The 15,675-nt window shown below is 35.2% G+C and overlaps 3 protein-coding genes across 4 annotated transcripts; 2 read left to right on the top strand and 1 right to left on the bottom strand.

Moving 5' to 3' along the window:
• Window positions 1,012–3,416, top strand: LOC109331472 (methylthioribose kinase-like). The gene is made up of 5 exons (XM_019566002.1): window positions 1,012–1,594; window positions 2,106–2,280; window positions 2,362–2,563; window positions 2,667–2,881; window positions 3,058–3,416. The coding sequence occupies exons 1-5, from the start codon at window positions 1,081–1,083 to the stop codon at window positions 3,221–3,223; spliced, it is 1,272 nt and encodes a 423-aa protein (XP_019421547.1). The 5' UTR covers window positions 1,012–1,080; the 3' UTR covers window positions 3,224–3,416.
• Window positions 4,094–14,065, bottom strand: LOC109331471 (DNA repair protein REV1). 2 transcript variants are annotated; one of them, XM_019566000.1, is made up of 23 exons: window positions 13,795–14,065; window positions 13,550–13,694; window positions 13,337–13,452; window positions 13,169–13,245; window positions 12,476–13,005; window positions 11,763–11,897; window positions 11,412–11,544; window positions 11,199–11,302; window positions 10,547–10,597; window positions 10,264–10,467; window positions 9,600–9,719; window positions 8,990–9,082; window positions 8,458–8,517; window positions 8,281–8,367; window positions 8,018–8,101; window positions 7,855–7,927; window positions 7,334–7,402; window positions 7,002–7,070; window positions 6,564–6,851; window positions 6,364–6,434; window positions 5,212–5,807; window positions 4,736–4,796; window positions 4,094–4,265 (listed from the first exon to the last, which is right to left on the bottom strand). In XM_019566000.1, the coding sequence occupies exons 1-23, from the start codon at window positions 13,998–14,000 to the stop codon at window positions 4,218–4,220; spliced, it is 3,420 nt and encodes a 1,139-aa protein (XP_019421545.1). In that variant the 5' UTR covers window positions 14,001–14,065; the 3' UTR covers window positions 4,094–4,217. The 2 variants fall into 2 exon arrangements, with proteins under 2 accessions (XP_019421545.1, XP_019421546.1); XM_019566001.1 differs by having other exon boundaries at window positions 7,002–7,076; window positions 11,214–11,302; window positions 13,795–14,064.
• On the top strand, window positions 14,138–14,619 carry LOC109331473 (LYR motif-containing protein At3g19508). Its single transcript, XM_019566003.1, has 2 exons — window positions 14,138–14,393; window positions 14,471–14,619. Exons 1-2 carry the CDS (start codon window positions 14,208–14,210, stop codon window positions 14,522–14,524), a joined length of 240 nt encoding a protein of 79 aa, XP_019421548.1. The 5' UTR covers window positions 14,138–14,207; the 3' UTR covers window positions 14,525–14,619.

A 15,675-nucleotide genomic window follows, 5' to 3' on the forward strand; every position in this document is an offset into this window, starting at 1 on the left:
AGTCAGTTCTAGTGCTGCTTCTTGAAGGTATGAATGATGAATCAACACCATAGTCAAAACACCCAAGGATAAAAAGAAATTATTATTTGTTGTAACTCATTCATGTAAGTGAGTGTATATTACCAATTATTATTCTTTTCTTTTACTTAAATGGTAGGTAAAAATCTGGTTCATTCCTTAAAGGGAATCATTTCACAAAAGAACCACAAATTGGTACGAGAGAACCAATTCGCGGTTTGATACCAAAATGAGATTGATTTACTTGCATTTTTGCTTTGTTAGTTTGATTAATGAAAATCTAAAACCAAGTCTATGACCTCTATCTATGACATCCATAATTAATGGTGGAAATAGGTTAGACCGTCACATATTACTTGGCTTATAACAGGCTAAACTAGACCAAGTTTTTTCATTAATAGGTCTTTTTTGTTAATTATGTTTGTCTTATGTAGTGGCTTTAATGTTTCTATACTAATTTTGAACAAAGTGTTGGTTTAGTGGTGTAAAGTCTTGTTCGATTCCTCGGAGTGTCACTTGTTGGAATAGACAATGGTATATCCCAAAAGAGATTAATTTCTTACCCATAAGGTAAGAATTAGTTATATTAAAATAAGTACTTTTTTTAATGATGTTAGATTGGTAGGCAATGCAAATAGAGTTTGTCAATGTAGTATGTGTCCATAATTACATGTTATTACTAATTCCACTGAAAATAAGAAAACTAAATATGTTAAATAATCATTTCCCTTATATAACCAACCTTGTGAAATATTGAAGATGTGGTACATGGAACAAGGGAGAAAGTTGGTGGAAGATGGAATAGAAAATGAGTGGCGTGCCGTATCATAACAATGTCAATTTATGCCTTGACTAAGAATATATTTTTGTCAAAAGTAATCAGCTGATTAAATAAAAAATGAGTTGATACTTGGACTAGATTCAATGTAACTCGTAAAAGTCTTGGTCCACTACTATTGTTCTAAATCTATCAGTGTTGGCAAGTGGCAACCAAGCAGAGCATGTGTATAAAATAAAAGTAATTGTGATGATGAGTTCCAACCAAGGTGCTGCATAATTGAAATGGGTGCCTTTTTAGAGTTCCGTCCGCTGGATGAAGGATCGGTAATCGAATACATAAAGGGTGTCCCTGCCCTGTCCTCTAAGCTGGCTCTGGGAAAGAATGAAGAGGACATAACAGTGAAAGAGGTTGGTGATGGTAACCTTAACTTTGTGTACATAGTCTCCAACAACTCCGTAGGTTATTCCTTTGTCATCAAGCAAGCTCTGCCTTACATACGTTGCATAGGGGAATCATGGGCACTGACTAAGGAGAGAGCATATTATGAGTCAGAGGCACTGAAAGAACAAGGTGCCATAACCAAGGGTCAACATGTCCCTCAAGTTTATCATTATGACCATACCATGTCTTTAATTGCCATGCGTTACCTGGAACCTCCACACATCATCCTCAGAAAAGGCTTGATCGCCGGGATTGAGTACCCACTATTGGCTCACCATATGGCCCATTTCATGGCTCACACACTCTTCTTTACTTCTCTCCTTTTCCGTTCTACTACTCACCACAAACGCCATGGTATTCAACTATTCCAATCCCTTTGCTATTTTATTTGTTGCCAATACCATATATTGTACTATGTTTATGAAAAAGTATACATATTTTATATGTTTATGTATCATTTCATTTATTCATTTACTTTTCCATGTATTGTATGATTGTGTTGTGTGCATATTTTCCATGTAAAGTATACATATTTTGATTGTGATAATATACGATTAAGATTTAGTGACTTTGATATTTGGTGGCTTTGATGAATTTAGATGAAATGGATTCCTATCAAGTACTAGGAACGTGAGATAGGCTAGTTTTTCCTTTGTTAAACTCATCTATTTCCCATTAAGATTGGTTAATTTTCTGCAAGATTGATCAAGTCCATTACTCAATCCGAAATGAGTTCAACATTAGTTATTTGTGTTTGAACTGGTCTAAAGTCACCAAACTTCCAGAATGATTCACTGAATCCAAACAAAATTATATATGTATGTAGTATAACTAAGCCTAGCTAAATGCATGGTGTTTAATGTAGTTGCCAAGTTTTGTGGGAATGCGGCTATGTGCAGGCACACGGAACAGGTTGTTTTCTCTGACCCTTATCAAATTTCTCAATATAATCACTGGACTTCCCCTTATCTTGATCATGATGCTGAGGTTCTTCGCCATGACAATCTCCTCAAACTTGAAGTTGCTGACCTCAAATCTAAGTAAGCACCTGACTGCAGTACACTCTTGTTGCTATATACATATTTCTTTACAAGACATACCTTATATTATATTATTCCTAGGTTTTGTGAGAGGGCTCAGGCACTAATACATGGAGATCTACACACTAGTTCTGTGATGGTTACTCATGATTCAACTCAAGTTATTGATCCTGAATTTGCATTTTATGGACCAATGGGTTTTGACATTGGTGCTTTCTTGGGAAACTTGATCTTGGCTTACTTTTCTCAAGATGGACACGTGGATCAACTTAATGATCGAAAAGTAGGTTCTATTTTTCACAACCCCTCTGCCTCTGTCACCCTTATTTACTGTCTTTGTATTCAATTGTTAATACCAAAATAATATGCAATCCTTATATATGCAGTCTTACAAGGAGTGGATTCTTAAGACAATTGAAGACACTTGGAATCTTTTTTACAATAAATTCATAGCACTCTGGGATGAGCACAAAGATGGTGCCGGCGAGGCATATCTTTCAGCAATTTATGACAATCCTGAGCTTCAGCTTCTTGTTCAAAAGAGATACATGACGGATTTGTTTCATGACAGTCTTGGGTTTGGTGCTGCCAAGATGATAAGGTGACACTACACTACTATATATGACAACACAATAATACTAAGTCATTAAGTGGCCATAATAATAATAAAACCATATAAAATCTTGAACATATGAAATAATGATAACAATAATAATAATATGATTATGCCCTTAAACCATCTCAATTCTTGAACATATGAAAAACTTGTTTTGACAGGAGAATTGTTGGTGTGGCACATGTGGAGGATTTTGAATCCATTACTGATGCTGTTAAACGTGCTAACTGTGAACGGAGAGCACTTGATTTTGCTAAGACGCTTCTCAAAGATAGAAAAAAATTTGAAGGCATTACTGAAATTGTTTCAGCAATTCAGGAATTCTAGTTGTCTAGACAAGCTGGTTCTGCTGCTATATATATATATATATATATATCGATACTTTGATCGTGTATTGTGATTATTAACTCTCCTAGAGGTTTTGGTTGAGGATGTACTACTAGTTAAGTATTTCTTACCCATCTTATAGTACTATCAAGTTTTATACTAAATAATAAATCATTTGTCTTTAGGTGTGTTATTTTGCATGCAAGTTAGCAAACCTTCCATGCAAAATATGTAGAACATCACCTCACCATGCTTCATGGTACACTGCTTGTCAGTATAAAATACAAGAATGAAGAGGTGAGGTGTTGTACAATGGGCACAAACCTATAAATACCATGGAAAGCAGTAAGAGAGAGGTGCAAAAACCTATCAAAGACAAGCTCATATAATTATATATTTAGTAAATTACATTGCAAATATAGATTGTTGAGACCTAACTTAGGAGAGACTTGGTACAAAGACATGAAAAAGGATGAGATGAACTATAAAGAAGTTATACATTAATTGCACAGCCACAAAGGCATATTAAATTACTAATGCTGGTGAAAAGACTAACATGAGGATTTACATCAGACAAAAGGTCTTGCAGGACCAAGGAGTGACAAAAGGATTCTTACAATTTGAGAACAAAATGGTAATTTTAAAAACAGACACTATGAAGCATAAAATTGAAAAAATATCATACGATGCATGTATATTAACTCACTAGAAACTAAGTACAACATCCACCAGAACAAACAAATTTGTGGCAGAAAAAGTTTAGCTATCATGTAAAGTCGAACATACTCTGCAGGATGTCATAGTGGATTGAAACCATTGGTTTGTGATCTGTCCACATAGGTTTATACAGCTAAACTGGTGACTTTGCAGGATGTCATAGTGGATTGAAACCATTGGTTTGTGATCTGTCCACGTAGGTTTTATACAGCTAAACTGGTGACTTTTTCTTGAGTTTCTCACAGTAGGAGATGAGATTTTGACTATTTGCATGCTACTATGATGGTATAAACAAGGTCCCTCCATAGGCGTCATCAACAGCTGCCTGCAAAATCCGAGTCTAATATAACAACTCCAGATGATAGCTTACATGGGAAAGACATGCATGAAAGCCCATCAAAACATAAGTATTGCTTCAAACAATTTTAAGAGATGCAAAAACTAAGTAGACTTCACATGCAGGTTATCAGCAAGTTGCAACTGGAAAATCAAAGGATACTACTAATCTCAGGCAAATGTCACAATTACCCAAACCCCATACATCTACTCTTTAGTCTTTACCGAACAGTCATTGAAGCATTTAAAATCAGTTCACATAAGTTTGACAAGACTACTGAAGCACTATAGGATATCAACATGCTTAAGGTCAAACGAAAATTAATTAAAGAACATAAAAGGAACTAACTGTTAAAACTATTAGAAATAGAGAAGAAATTTGAATATGCATATTCCGATTCATATTTTTCGTTTGATTGATAAACAATAGGTGAAAGATGACTTAGTTTAAAGGTATACCTGGAGGTGCGGAAATAGAGTATTGTACACTTGTAGGAAAAATTGTGACTTTGCTGCAAACCTGAATAAGTTCTGAGTTACTCCAAAGATGGCCAAATATAATAATCCACAAAAAAATGGTTTTGACAACATAACCACTGCTTCAACATTTTTCTTTAAGAACTGTGTAACTGTGTCATTAATGTCAAAGTTGAACTATAATACAAAGTTCTTAGAAAACACCTGAGCTTCACGTATATGAAGCCTAAAAAAGATTATGATACAGACACACAAAAGAAGTATATTAACAAGAAACTACTACTGCTTTTAATCCATTCTAGTTAGCACTGCCCTAGTAAGGACAAGGATAATAAAAAAGAAACAAAATAGATACTTGTTAAATTTGGGTATGGAGATACCAAGGAGAAAAGGACATGATTATGAAAACCAATAAGCATTTAAATAGAGTACCATACCAACTTGCAACATTAACATACCTTTTCAGAAGCCGAAAACAGATATAAATCTCTTCAATATCTGTTTCTATCTTCTCTTTGGTATACTGCTTCAGTAGCTCACACATGATGTTAACAGTTTCATCAGAAATCTGATGCGCTAGATCTAGCTCGTGAAACTCAGATATAATTTTGTGCAAAACTGAAGATAATGTGCTAGTCAACCCTGATCTGTAATATATTTCTGCAAGCCTCTTTAATATGAAGCAATTGCTAACTTCAAACTTATCAATCCAATGTGGAGGATTCCCAGCCCATAGACTGTCACTCGAAACATGATCGCTTGATCCAGAATGATTCTCAGAACTTTTAATACCTACTGGTGCCTGATGGATTTCACTAAGAGGGGCCACAACAGCATTGGAGCAAGACTCTTGCCTCCTGTGTGTAGGAAGCTGTTCAACAATGGCAGCTTTCAAATCCTCAGGCAATTGTCGTAATACTGAAGCATCCACTTGACTTAAAGAAGAAGGCAATAAATCATCTTTTTCAAAACTTGAAATGTGAGTAACCTTGACATAGGATCCATCCCTTGAGCCTGTTCCTACTTCAACTCCCTCTTCTTCTTTCTGCACTACCTCGGATTTAATCATATGATATATGTAACTAAACACGCTATTAAGTCAAAAATAATTAAAATCCAAAAATATTGAAAAATTAATATTATGAAATTAAATAAATCTAAATAAAAAATTCAAACACTGCAACAATCTCATATTAAGTCAAATTTATCAAAGTTGAAATTATCTTAAAGAAACTCAAATAACGATAAAACATCAAGTTCAATTATTCTAATTAATTTAATAAATAAAGTGATATATATATGTGTGTGTGAAATTAAAAAATAAACTTATAAATAATAAATATTTATATATAAAGAAATTTATAGTGTTATGGGGACAAGGACCCCACGGGGCGGGGGGAATGATACCCACCCCATCCCCAAATCACCTCTGAGGGATTTTCTTCCTCATCCCCGCTCACAGGCTCAAATAGGACCATCCTTGTGGGATTCCCAAACATGAATGCAAATTGTCATCCCTAGAAACAAAACTGGCTTATCCAGTCTAACACATAAATTAATATACTTTTGTCTGCTTATAAAGGGAGTAAAGAACGAAGTAAAAAAACTACCTTGTTTTCTACTAACAACTTGTTTTGAGGAATTCGGTCAGAATAGGAAAGTTCTGCATCCTTGTTTATAGCTGCTAACAAACACAATTAAAAAGCATATGGGGCATTGCCAAACATTCATGAGTAAAAGTAGCTTTTTTTCTGCATGCTTTTGAGTACTAGTAAAAGTAGCTATACTAATGAAACAGAGAAAAACTTGCCTTCTTGCTCTATAATCAAATTTCCTACAGATCTAGCACTCTCATTTGTTCCTTCCCCTTTAGCAACAAAATCAACTAACTTTCCTCCATACATTTCATTTAATTCTGAGAATACTTCTGGGGGTAGATTCTTTACAACTTCGACATCTAATTGGCATAAAGAAGGTGCTGTTAACATTGTGTCTGCACTAGCTTGGTTATTTAATATGTTACTGTCTATTAGAACTGAAGACCCTTGCAAATCTCTACATCCATGACCGGACATGCCATCTATATTCTGCTTGTTACCTAAAAGAAAAAACCACCACAAGCTATTTTTATTGATTCCATCATTAACTAAAGTCTCAACAAAAATGTAAATACATCGATAGGCTGCAGTGAATCATCTTCTAAATAATAGCATAACAAGTAGCCTTGTTTGACAACAATTTCCATTACCCATAGGATATTTCTGTTTTCCCATACTTGCAGATTCTGAAGTGAGCCATGATTTCAAAGTACACTTTTCTGCACCTTCATGGAAAAAAATGGTAGGGAAATAAAAGGGATTAAAAAAAGAACCAAGTTCAAAGCCAGTGAAACTGTGAAACGCAGAAAATTTTGTTGAGACCGAGGTGAAAAGAGGAGGAATGTCAAGGTTGGAGATCTCCACATAAAAAAAATCATTTAGACTAGAAATAGGCGTAACCTCTAAATTAAGTCACATAGATGGCCAAATAAGATACGATTACAGCATAGCTGGGTTAAGTTCCACAGAATAATACACTTACGTTGCTTAGAAGTATTTACACTTTCAAGTCTTGTAACCTGCAAGCCAATACCCCGAATATCCTTGACATCTGGGAAATAAACAGAAGGAGAAGATGAAAATGTTAGATATCCAATTAAATCTTCAACGGATATGGATCCCTTTGCTAAAAGTTTTGGGCTCTAACACTATTTAACATGAGGAAAATATGCCAACATAATGTCAATATATAAGGTGCAAAGACATGAACTTCATCATCATGCAAGCATCTAATTTTGTTATGATGATGAGTCTATTGCCAACAATAGAAAGTGCTTAAAAATAAAGTTAAAAGATTGACAGGTAAAAGCATTTGATTTTGAATATGATAGACAATTTCCAACCTGAAGCCATTCACCTCAGCTATAGAAATAAACCGACATGTTTCAAGTGACTAGAAATAAAGCAACATGCTTCAGACTATTTAGTCATAGATTCAATAAAATGATGTTAAGTTGGTAATCATTCACATTAAAATATTAAGAAGGCTAGAGTTTAATTTACCTATGTAGAAAAATCCAAAAAGCTGCTTTACTATTCTTTGGATTACTTCCACATTATCAGTAGCAAGAGGAATCTATGATGAAAATATCAAAAATACAAAATCATACCTTAAAAAGTAAAATGTGATAGTTAAAAAAAATATAACTCATATCTCAATATTTACCGTTATTGAGTGACTCAAATTTTCACAGTCACCACAACCCATAAACTTAGCAGGTTCTTCAGCATCTTTTCTTCTCTTTTTGATCTAAACCATGTATCCAGAAATATTTAAGAAATTCAATTTTGTAGACGGAGAAGATATAAGAAACATACTGTGATAATACATGGTAGATTCAGAGACACAATAGGACCAGAAAGCTAGCCCACCTACTAAAATAGAATGAATAGTCTAAAAAAACTATCAAGCTAAATGTAAACCAATACCTTGAGAGTGAAAGTGCGCCCCTGCACTCCGCAACCTTGCAATCGTAAAGAAACTTCCTTACTAAGGTTAATTAGGAAGTGATCACACTGGAATAACTTTCATGTCAGCATTTTCAATGATACAGCATTGTAAGATTGAAAGATAAAATAAAAGATACAGTGTATAGAAATACCAACATCTTTCATATCTTTGAACCTCACTCCCCAATTTACATCAGCACCAATAGACTTACTTTCCTGCAAAAATTCAGATTACATCAACTTAAAAAATACTTTAAAGCTATATTAGAACACAATCTTACTAAGAAACACATATGACACCTAGTGCATTCGCCATTTCATCCACACTGCTTGAATCCTATGGTTTACATCTCCTTCATTTTCCCTGTTGTTTTGTATGATTGACCCAATATACTTAAATCTAGTCACTAGTGTATGGTATGATCTCCAATCTTCACATCTATAGTACAGTTTATCCGCCTCTTGCTAAACTTACACTCCATATACTTCATCTTACTTCAACATATACGAAAGTCATGTACTTTTAAAGTTTGTCTCCACATTTCTAGCTTCCCATTTAAGTATATCAAAATAGACAAGCAGATTAGTAAAATCCTATGCATTTTAAATATATCAAATCAAATGAGGAGCAATCATAATCTGGATTTTAAAGCTAAATACTAAGCCCAAACGGTAGCATTTTCCCTACCTGAATGGCCCCGACCATCCTGTTATCAATTCCTCTGCTATAGTTCCACAGCATTTCCCCCGTTTTAACTCCATAATCCTTTTGCAATGAGGCCTGCAGATGCCAGGAAAGCAATTACAGAATCTTGAATATTACAAATGCTATTCAACTACATGCCCAAAATGAAAGTGGGACATAACTACAGAGTATGCAAGTAAATGAGCTTTTACAACAACCAAACTTTAGTCCCAATAGGTGGGGTCAGTTACATGGACCGGACGATGTCGTCATGCTCTATCATGAATCATGTCCATTGACAAACATTGATCTCTAAATCAACTCAGTAGCAATATAATTGGTTGAAGCACTTCAAGGTTTTTTTCCATACATTCTACCTTTATATTTTATTGCTTCAATGATTATTGTCTTCTAACTTCTAAGTAGTTTCCAAAATTTCAACAAGTCAAATATTTTCTTCTATGTGTGTATTCTCTTTAGTTGAGACCAAAACAAGAACACTGATAACAGACTGAAAGCAGAAAGCACAAATTTTAGAAGAAATAGCAACTGAACTTTAAGAATAGCAGAACTAATCAAAGAAACTATATAATAAGTGAGTAGATAGTACAACCTTTGAAATCATTTGCAATTGCCCACAAGTGTGAACTTTCTGTTTCTTCAATTTCTGCTGTAAAACATGCCCTATTCCAGGAAGTGCATTAATTGAGAGTTGAGTTAACTCGTATTCAACCTGAATAAGTAAAATAAAATGAGACAGCAAGGAAATATTGACACAGTTCACACCTAAACTGCAATATTAAAATAATAAAATATATCATCTGCATATGGAATCTATTAAAATAATAGAATAGCATGATTGAGGAAAATCCAAAACATATGGCTTAGAGTAATATAATTTATTGGTGAAGCAAATACCTAAGGGACTTAACAAAAAAAGTAACTTCACAATCAGCATAGCACTATCTCAATAAGTATTTCTCATTGAAAGTGTTATAAAATACAGAATAATCCACAATCATAAATACAAAACTACAGTAGCAACGATTAGCATCAACATTTAATCTGCAAATATGAAAGGATAAGCAGAAGCTTTAAGCATAAAATTTATGGAATAGACACTCTTATGGCTACATAAGACATGTAAGATTTCGTCACATATATAAATATGAAGGGCTTAGCAATAAGAGTTACATGATACCAGCCATGCCACAAATACAGAATAACAAATATGAAAAACACAAAAATCTGAATTAACAGGAAGTCCCATAACATACTTTATCTGGAGTTATGTGATATTGACCATTTGGTTTTGCAGTTCTAGTGGCAATGCGAGCCATAAGCATATTTCCAGCTATACCAGCACTGGCAGTACATCCAGTGGTCTCATAGATCTCTTTTCTAATTGATGAAGCAAAAAGTTTAGGATCTTCAACCTTTGAATCTGTGACATCTAAAAAAGCTTCATCGCAGCTTACAGCCTGCATGAAGTGGTGGTTATAGCATTAAGGACAAGCAACCTATAAACTTTATACACTTATAGGATGTGGACCATAAGACCTGCACTTTGCTGCAATGTCGATGTAGTATACTATAAAATTGATCAGCTACCTGCAAATTATCCATTAAAAGTATACTTGTAAAAATCAATTCGAAGGGGGAAGTTAAAAGAGTAAATTACCCTTACTTGCCCTGAGTTTTAGTGAAAATACATAAAGCACCCCTCCTTTTTCTACACCTACACAAACCCCTCTAACTTATATTCATACATTATACTGACTACCCCTACAGGAGAGATAAGTGTAATCTTTTAAACAAAAAATGTGATAAGTGTAATTAAGTTAAACAAAATAATATTATATTATGGAGACATGTTGAAATAGTATACGAGTCAATACATCATCATTATTTTTGGTTCGTTATAGTACAGTATAAGAGTGATTTATAAATATGATATATTGTTTAAATCACTTTTATGTAACGAACCAAATATAATGAAGAGACATTGACTCTTATACTATTTGGACTTCTCTCCACAAGGATAGTTAGTGTAATGTATGTATATGAATAGGGGTGGTTTGAGTAGGTATAAAAAAAGAGGGGTGGTTTGTATAATTTTACTAAAACTCAGGGGGGTATTGGTGTAACTTACTCAAAAATATATGTCGGGAAATAAAATATTATTCTTTGTAAATTATTCAACTATGAACACCCTATTGCTTCTTACTTCCTCATAAGCTTCAAAGTTGTAAGGAGAGATAACAAGGTGGGGACAAAGTGCCTTGGCATCTCGAACAAACATACCAGCCCTAATACCTAGCAATTACAGAAGCATGAGTTACATACCATTACCAGAAAGACAAACAAGCAATATAGCTGATTTAGTCAAACTATCATAATTTAAATAATTTAGCACAGAACCAACCATAACCACGAGCAGGGTAGTTTGCAGAAGAAATCTCAGAAGTTCCCTTCGAATTATTTGAGTGACAGACAGCTACCGGCTTGTCCAACAATTCAGGGTGGTTCCTGATAACCACCGAGACAAAAAAGCAGTCCTGCGGCAGCACACATACAAACATATGTATAGAATATTCATTCCTGGATGACTGATCTCATAAGCATTAAAAAATTGGAAATGGAAATGAAACATAACTCATTTTAAAAGTCAAATCTAACATGTCACCAGCAAGATAAATGACATATCTATCCAAATCAAAGGAAAATCAGTTGACAACAGCAATTTACATCCAACTATCCTGTATATAAAGCTCACCATGTCAACATGGATGATGAGTGGATTCTGAGAGGCGTGAATATTAGAATTTTCATTGTTGAACCCAGTAGATGAGACGGGAAAATGCTTTCGATAACGATTTCTCCAAGTTCCAATGAAATGTAGCCTTGAGCTCTGCATATACCAAACTTAAGTATGGACATTTTAAAATAAAGGCATTCTATGTGTAGATTGAAAGATTGATAACAACAAAAATGGCTGTGCAATGTTATGAATTGTAGGACAGAAAATTCATGTTGAAGTAGAATAAGCAGCAACTCAACATGATATCATTATATCACATTCACATAAGCATCCTTATATTTATATATGAAATAAGAAAGCCAACGACATTCTCCACCACCTCCAAACATTTTATTTTTTAACCTTATTTATTTATTATTTACTGCAATGGCAAACACAAAATGCACTGTTATTGTCTGTTAGGTTTCATGGCAAACAAAAAACCATTAACCTTACCTATTGAAGTTCAGCACCTTATCACTTGATGCAATAAAAAATTATCATTGTCTGTTAGGTTTGATTGCCAATAAATTATGTATCGTAATATCAAAAGATGCAGATGATTAGTACAACCGCCGTACAAAATAAAAAATAAAAGGGGCCAGAATAGGTTCTAAAGGTATGAACAAGGAAGTCATCATTTCGCCAAACAATACGGAAAAAACTTCTTCCAAGTCGAACTTCATTACCTTGAAATAATTTTCCACAAAATTAGGGTCTGCCAGAGTTGAACGGAAATGCTTAGAAGGCCTAGAGGTTTCAGAACTTGATAATTCTTTTACATTCTGGTCAGGTGGGGATTCTGAGCGGGAAGCACTAACTGACATACAATATTCTTGATGATTAAGGTCAAGTTCACCTTGGACGTTTCTCTCATCTCCAATGTCAGCATTGCTTCCTTCTGCTATCCCTTCTTCACCACATCTAACTCTAACACTGGTAGGCTCTTCCATCGTAATTGCATTATTATTCTCGGTGAGAATATCATCAGATTCAGAACTGAACCTGAGCTGCCTGCTAAGTTCAACCACCTCCCCAGCTCCAGATGAGTCTGTATCCTTTGATTGGCCATCCCTCATAGACGAATCTTCAACATCTGGTACTGCTTGACAAAGGGCATTTGTAAAAGCATCCTCTGACATTTTGTGACTTTTCAATGTGAAGAAGGACGACAGTTTTGGCTGGTTATTAACAAGCTGGTCAAGTTGGTAAGGCACCCCTATTAAAGCAAAAAAAAAACATGTCATTTGAGACATGAAGATATAAAAGGACAGATAGAATCTAATAATTTACCCCGGAATGAATATTCAAAGAATGAAAAAGCAGGAGCGGATAGTAGGACATTAAGATATGGGGAAAGCATGAGAAATGCAATAACTTACAGCTCAAGAGTCTATTAGCAGCAACTGAGTCTAAAATCCAAGTGGGTTTGACGACAGGGAGCCCTGCGCTGAAGGCTCTGTAATAGATAATGCAACAATTGAAAGGTAAGGTATGCGAAAGAGTAGGGACAGAAAGTGCATGATCTGAAGAAGAGGATGAAAATCAACCTGAGGTTCTTAAGTTTAGTGTGAGGAAGATTAGTGCAGATGATATGAGTTACATGATGTCTTGAGAAATAGTTTTCAAATCTGCCACCATACTTTAACATGTAACTTCGCAGCTCCTGAAAACATGTTTGTTTGTTTGTTTATGTGTTACTAATCTAATACTTAATACTTCCAAGTAGTTTGGTATGATGATAAGAAAATAACGATATAAACCTGGGTGGAAGGAACGGTGAAACCATCAACAAAAATGGAAACTCCAGAGAAGATAGAGGGAAAGGAAGAGGATGTGGAAGCAGCAGCAGCAGCAGCTTCAGTGTGAAATTGGTTGTGCAGTTTACGATTCTTGTCCTCCATATAACTGCATTTATATAGATAAATGGTGGAGAATTAAGAATCTATCTATGATCTATCATTACTAAACAATAGTAATAATTCAAATATGATGATAAGAAAAGTGCCTGCCAGTATGGGAATTAGAGCCCCAAACAACGCCTAGGGTTTTCTGTTTGGTGGAGAGTGTCGCCATTATCGTCTTCTTCCTCTTCTTCTTATTATTATTATTATTATTATTATTAAATGAGGAAAGGTTGGAAGAAGCAGAATTAGAATTAGAGAAAGTTCTTTTAGAAGAAGGATTTGGTGAGCGAGAGGAATCTAAACTCATTTCTTCGACTTGCTTCTTCAAACAAAACAAAACAATGAAACAAATAAATAACCAAACGACAATAAAAAAACCCCAAAACGGCAGTATTTGTTGTTGTGGAGTTTTATAAGATGAATAAAGGGTTAGGGCCCAAAAAGCCCAAAATAATAATTTGTAGAAAATGATGAATTGGTTGTTAGTTGTAGTTGTAGGGTTGAGTTTGTAGAAATGTCGAAGGCAGTGAGAGCTTATGCAGAGGTACTCCGTCTGGTGAGGCATTTACCAAAGGACACAAGAGGTTATTATTCAAAGTATGCTCGTGAAAACTTTGTCAACTACCGTCATGTTGATTCTTCTACTCTTCATGAACTCTTCCAACGCACCTATCATCATTCACTCTGGGTTCTCAAAAAGGTATTCATTCATTCATCCATTCATTCTCTGTCTATATCTATCTACATATCTCTTAACTTCAATTTTGATCCCTGCAGTATTCCATAGATCAATCTTCCGCCAACAGGCTAAAGGATATTTGCTCTCTCTAGTATTTCCTTTCTGCCTACCAACTGTTTGTTCTTATTTCCCACTCATTACTCCATCCCATACTATTTATTATTATTATTATTATTAATTTGCATTGTTTCTTCAACCTTCACCATATAGAATCAATTTTATATCTAGTTGACTTGAATCAAACAGGTCTTGCTCAACATAAATGAAAGTGCGGATGCGAAATACAACCCCCAACAATAGAGTTGTAGGATCCACAAGTATGTAAGCTGCGTAAGTCCATACACAATATCAATCATTCCCTTTTACAAAACTTGTCAATCAAAAATTTATTGTCCCCATCTTCCAAACTAATCAAATCTCAGCATTGATATTCATTCCAATATTCCAGGCTACATGAAAGCTCATCATGCATTTCATTAGCACTAGAATACATACATCGGTTAAAGAACTAATCTTACTCTCTTTCGGGAGGTTCCCAATAAGAGAAAATTTGTATATCCTCATCCTATCTTCATCCTCATCCTCAACCTATCCTCATCCTCATCCTTAACCTCATCCTCATGGTCATCCTATCCTCATCTGATCCTCATCCTCATCCTCATCCTCATCCTATTCTGATCCTCATCCTCATCCTAATCCTCATCTTATCCTCATCCTCATCCTCATCCTATCCTCATCCTTATCCTATCCTCATCCTCGTCCTCATCCTATCCTCATCCCCATCCTCATCCTCATCCTGATCCTCATCGTCATCCTCATCCTCATCCTCATCCTCATCCTATCCACGTCCTCATCCTCATCCTATCATCAGCTTCATCCTCGTCCTTATCCCAATCCTCATCCTCATCCTCACCCTATCCTCATCCTCATCCTCAACCTCATTCTCATCGTCATCCTATCCTCATCCTATCCTCATCCTCACCCTATCCTTCTTCTCATCCTCATCCTCATCCTATCCTCTTCCTCATCCTCGTCGTATACTCATCCTCATCCTCATCGTATACTCATCCTCATCCTCATCCTCTCCTCTTCCTCATCCTATACTCAACGTCATCGTCATCTTCTCCTCATCATATCCACATCCTCATCCTCATCCTCATCCTCATCCTCATCCTCATCCTCACCCTATCCTCCTCCTGTTCCTCATCCTCATCCTATCCTCCTCCTCATCCTCATCCTCATC

The sequence above is a fragment of the Lupinus angustifolius genome, chromosome LG17 (genome assembly GCF_001865875.1).
Source record: "Lupinus angustifolius cultivar Tanjil chromosome LG17, LupAngTanjil_v1.0, whole genome shotgun sequence".
In the NCBI taxonomy this organism is placed as follows: domain Eukaryota; kingdom Viridiplantae; phylum Streptophyta; class Magnoliopsida; order Fabales; family Fabaceae; genus Lupinus; species Lupinus angustifolius.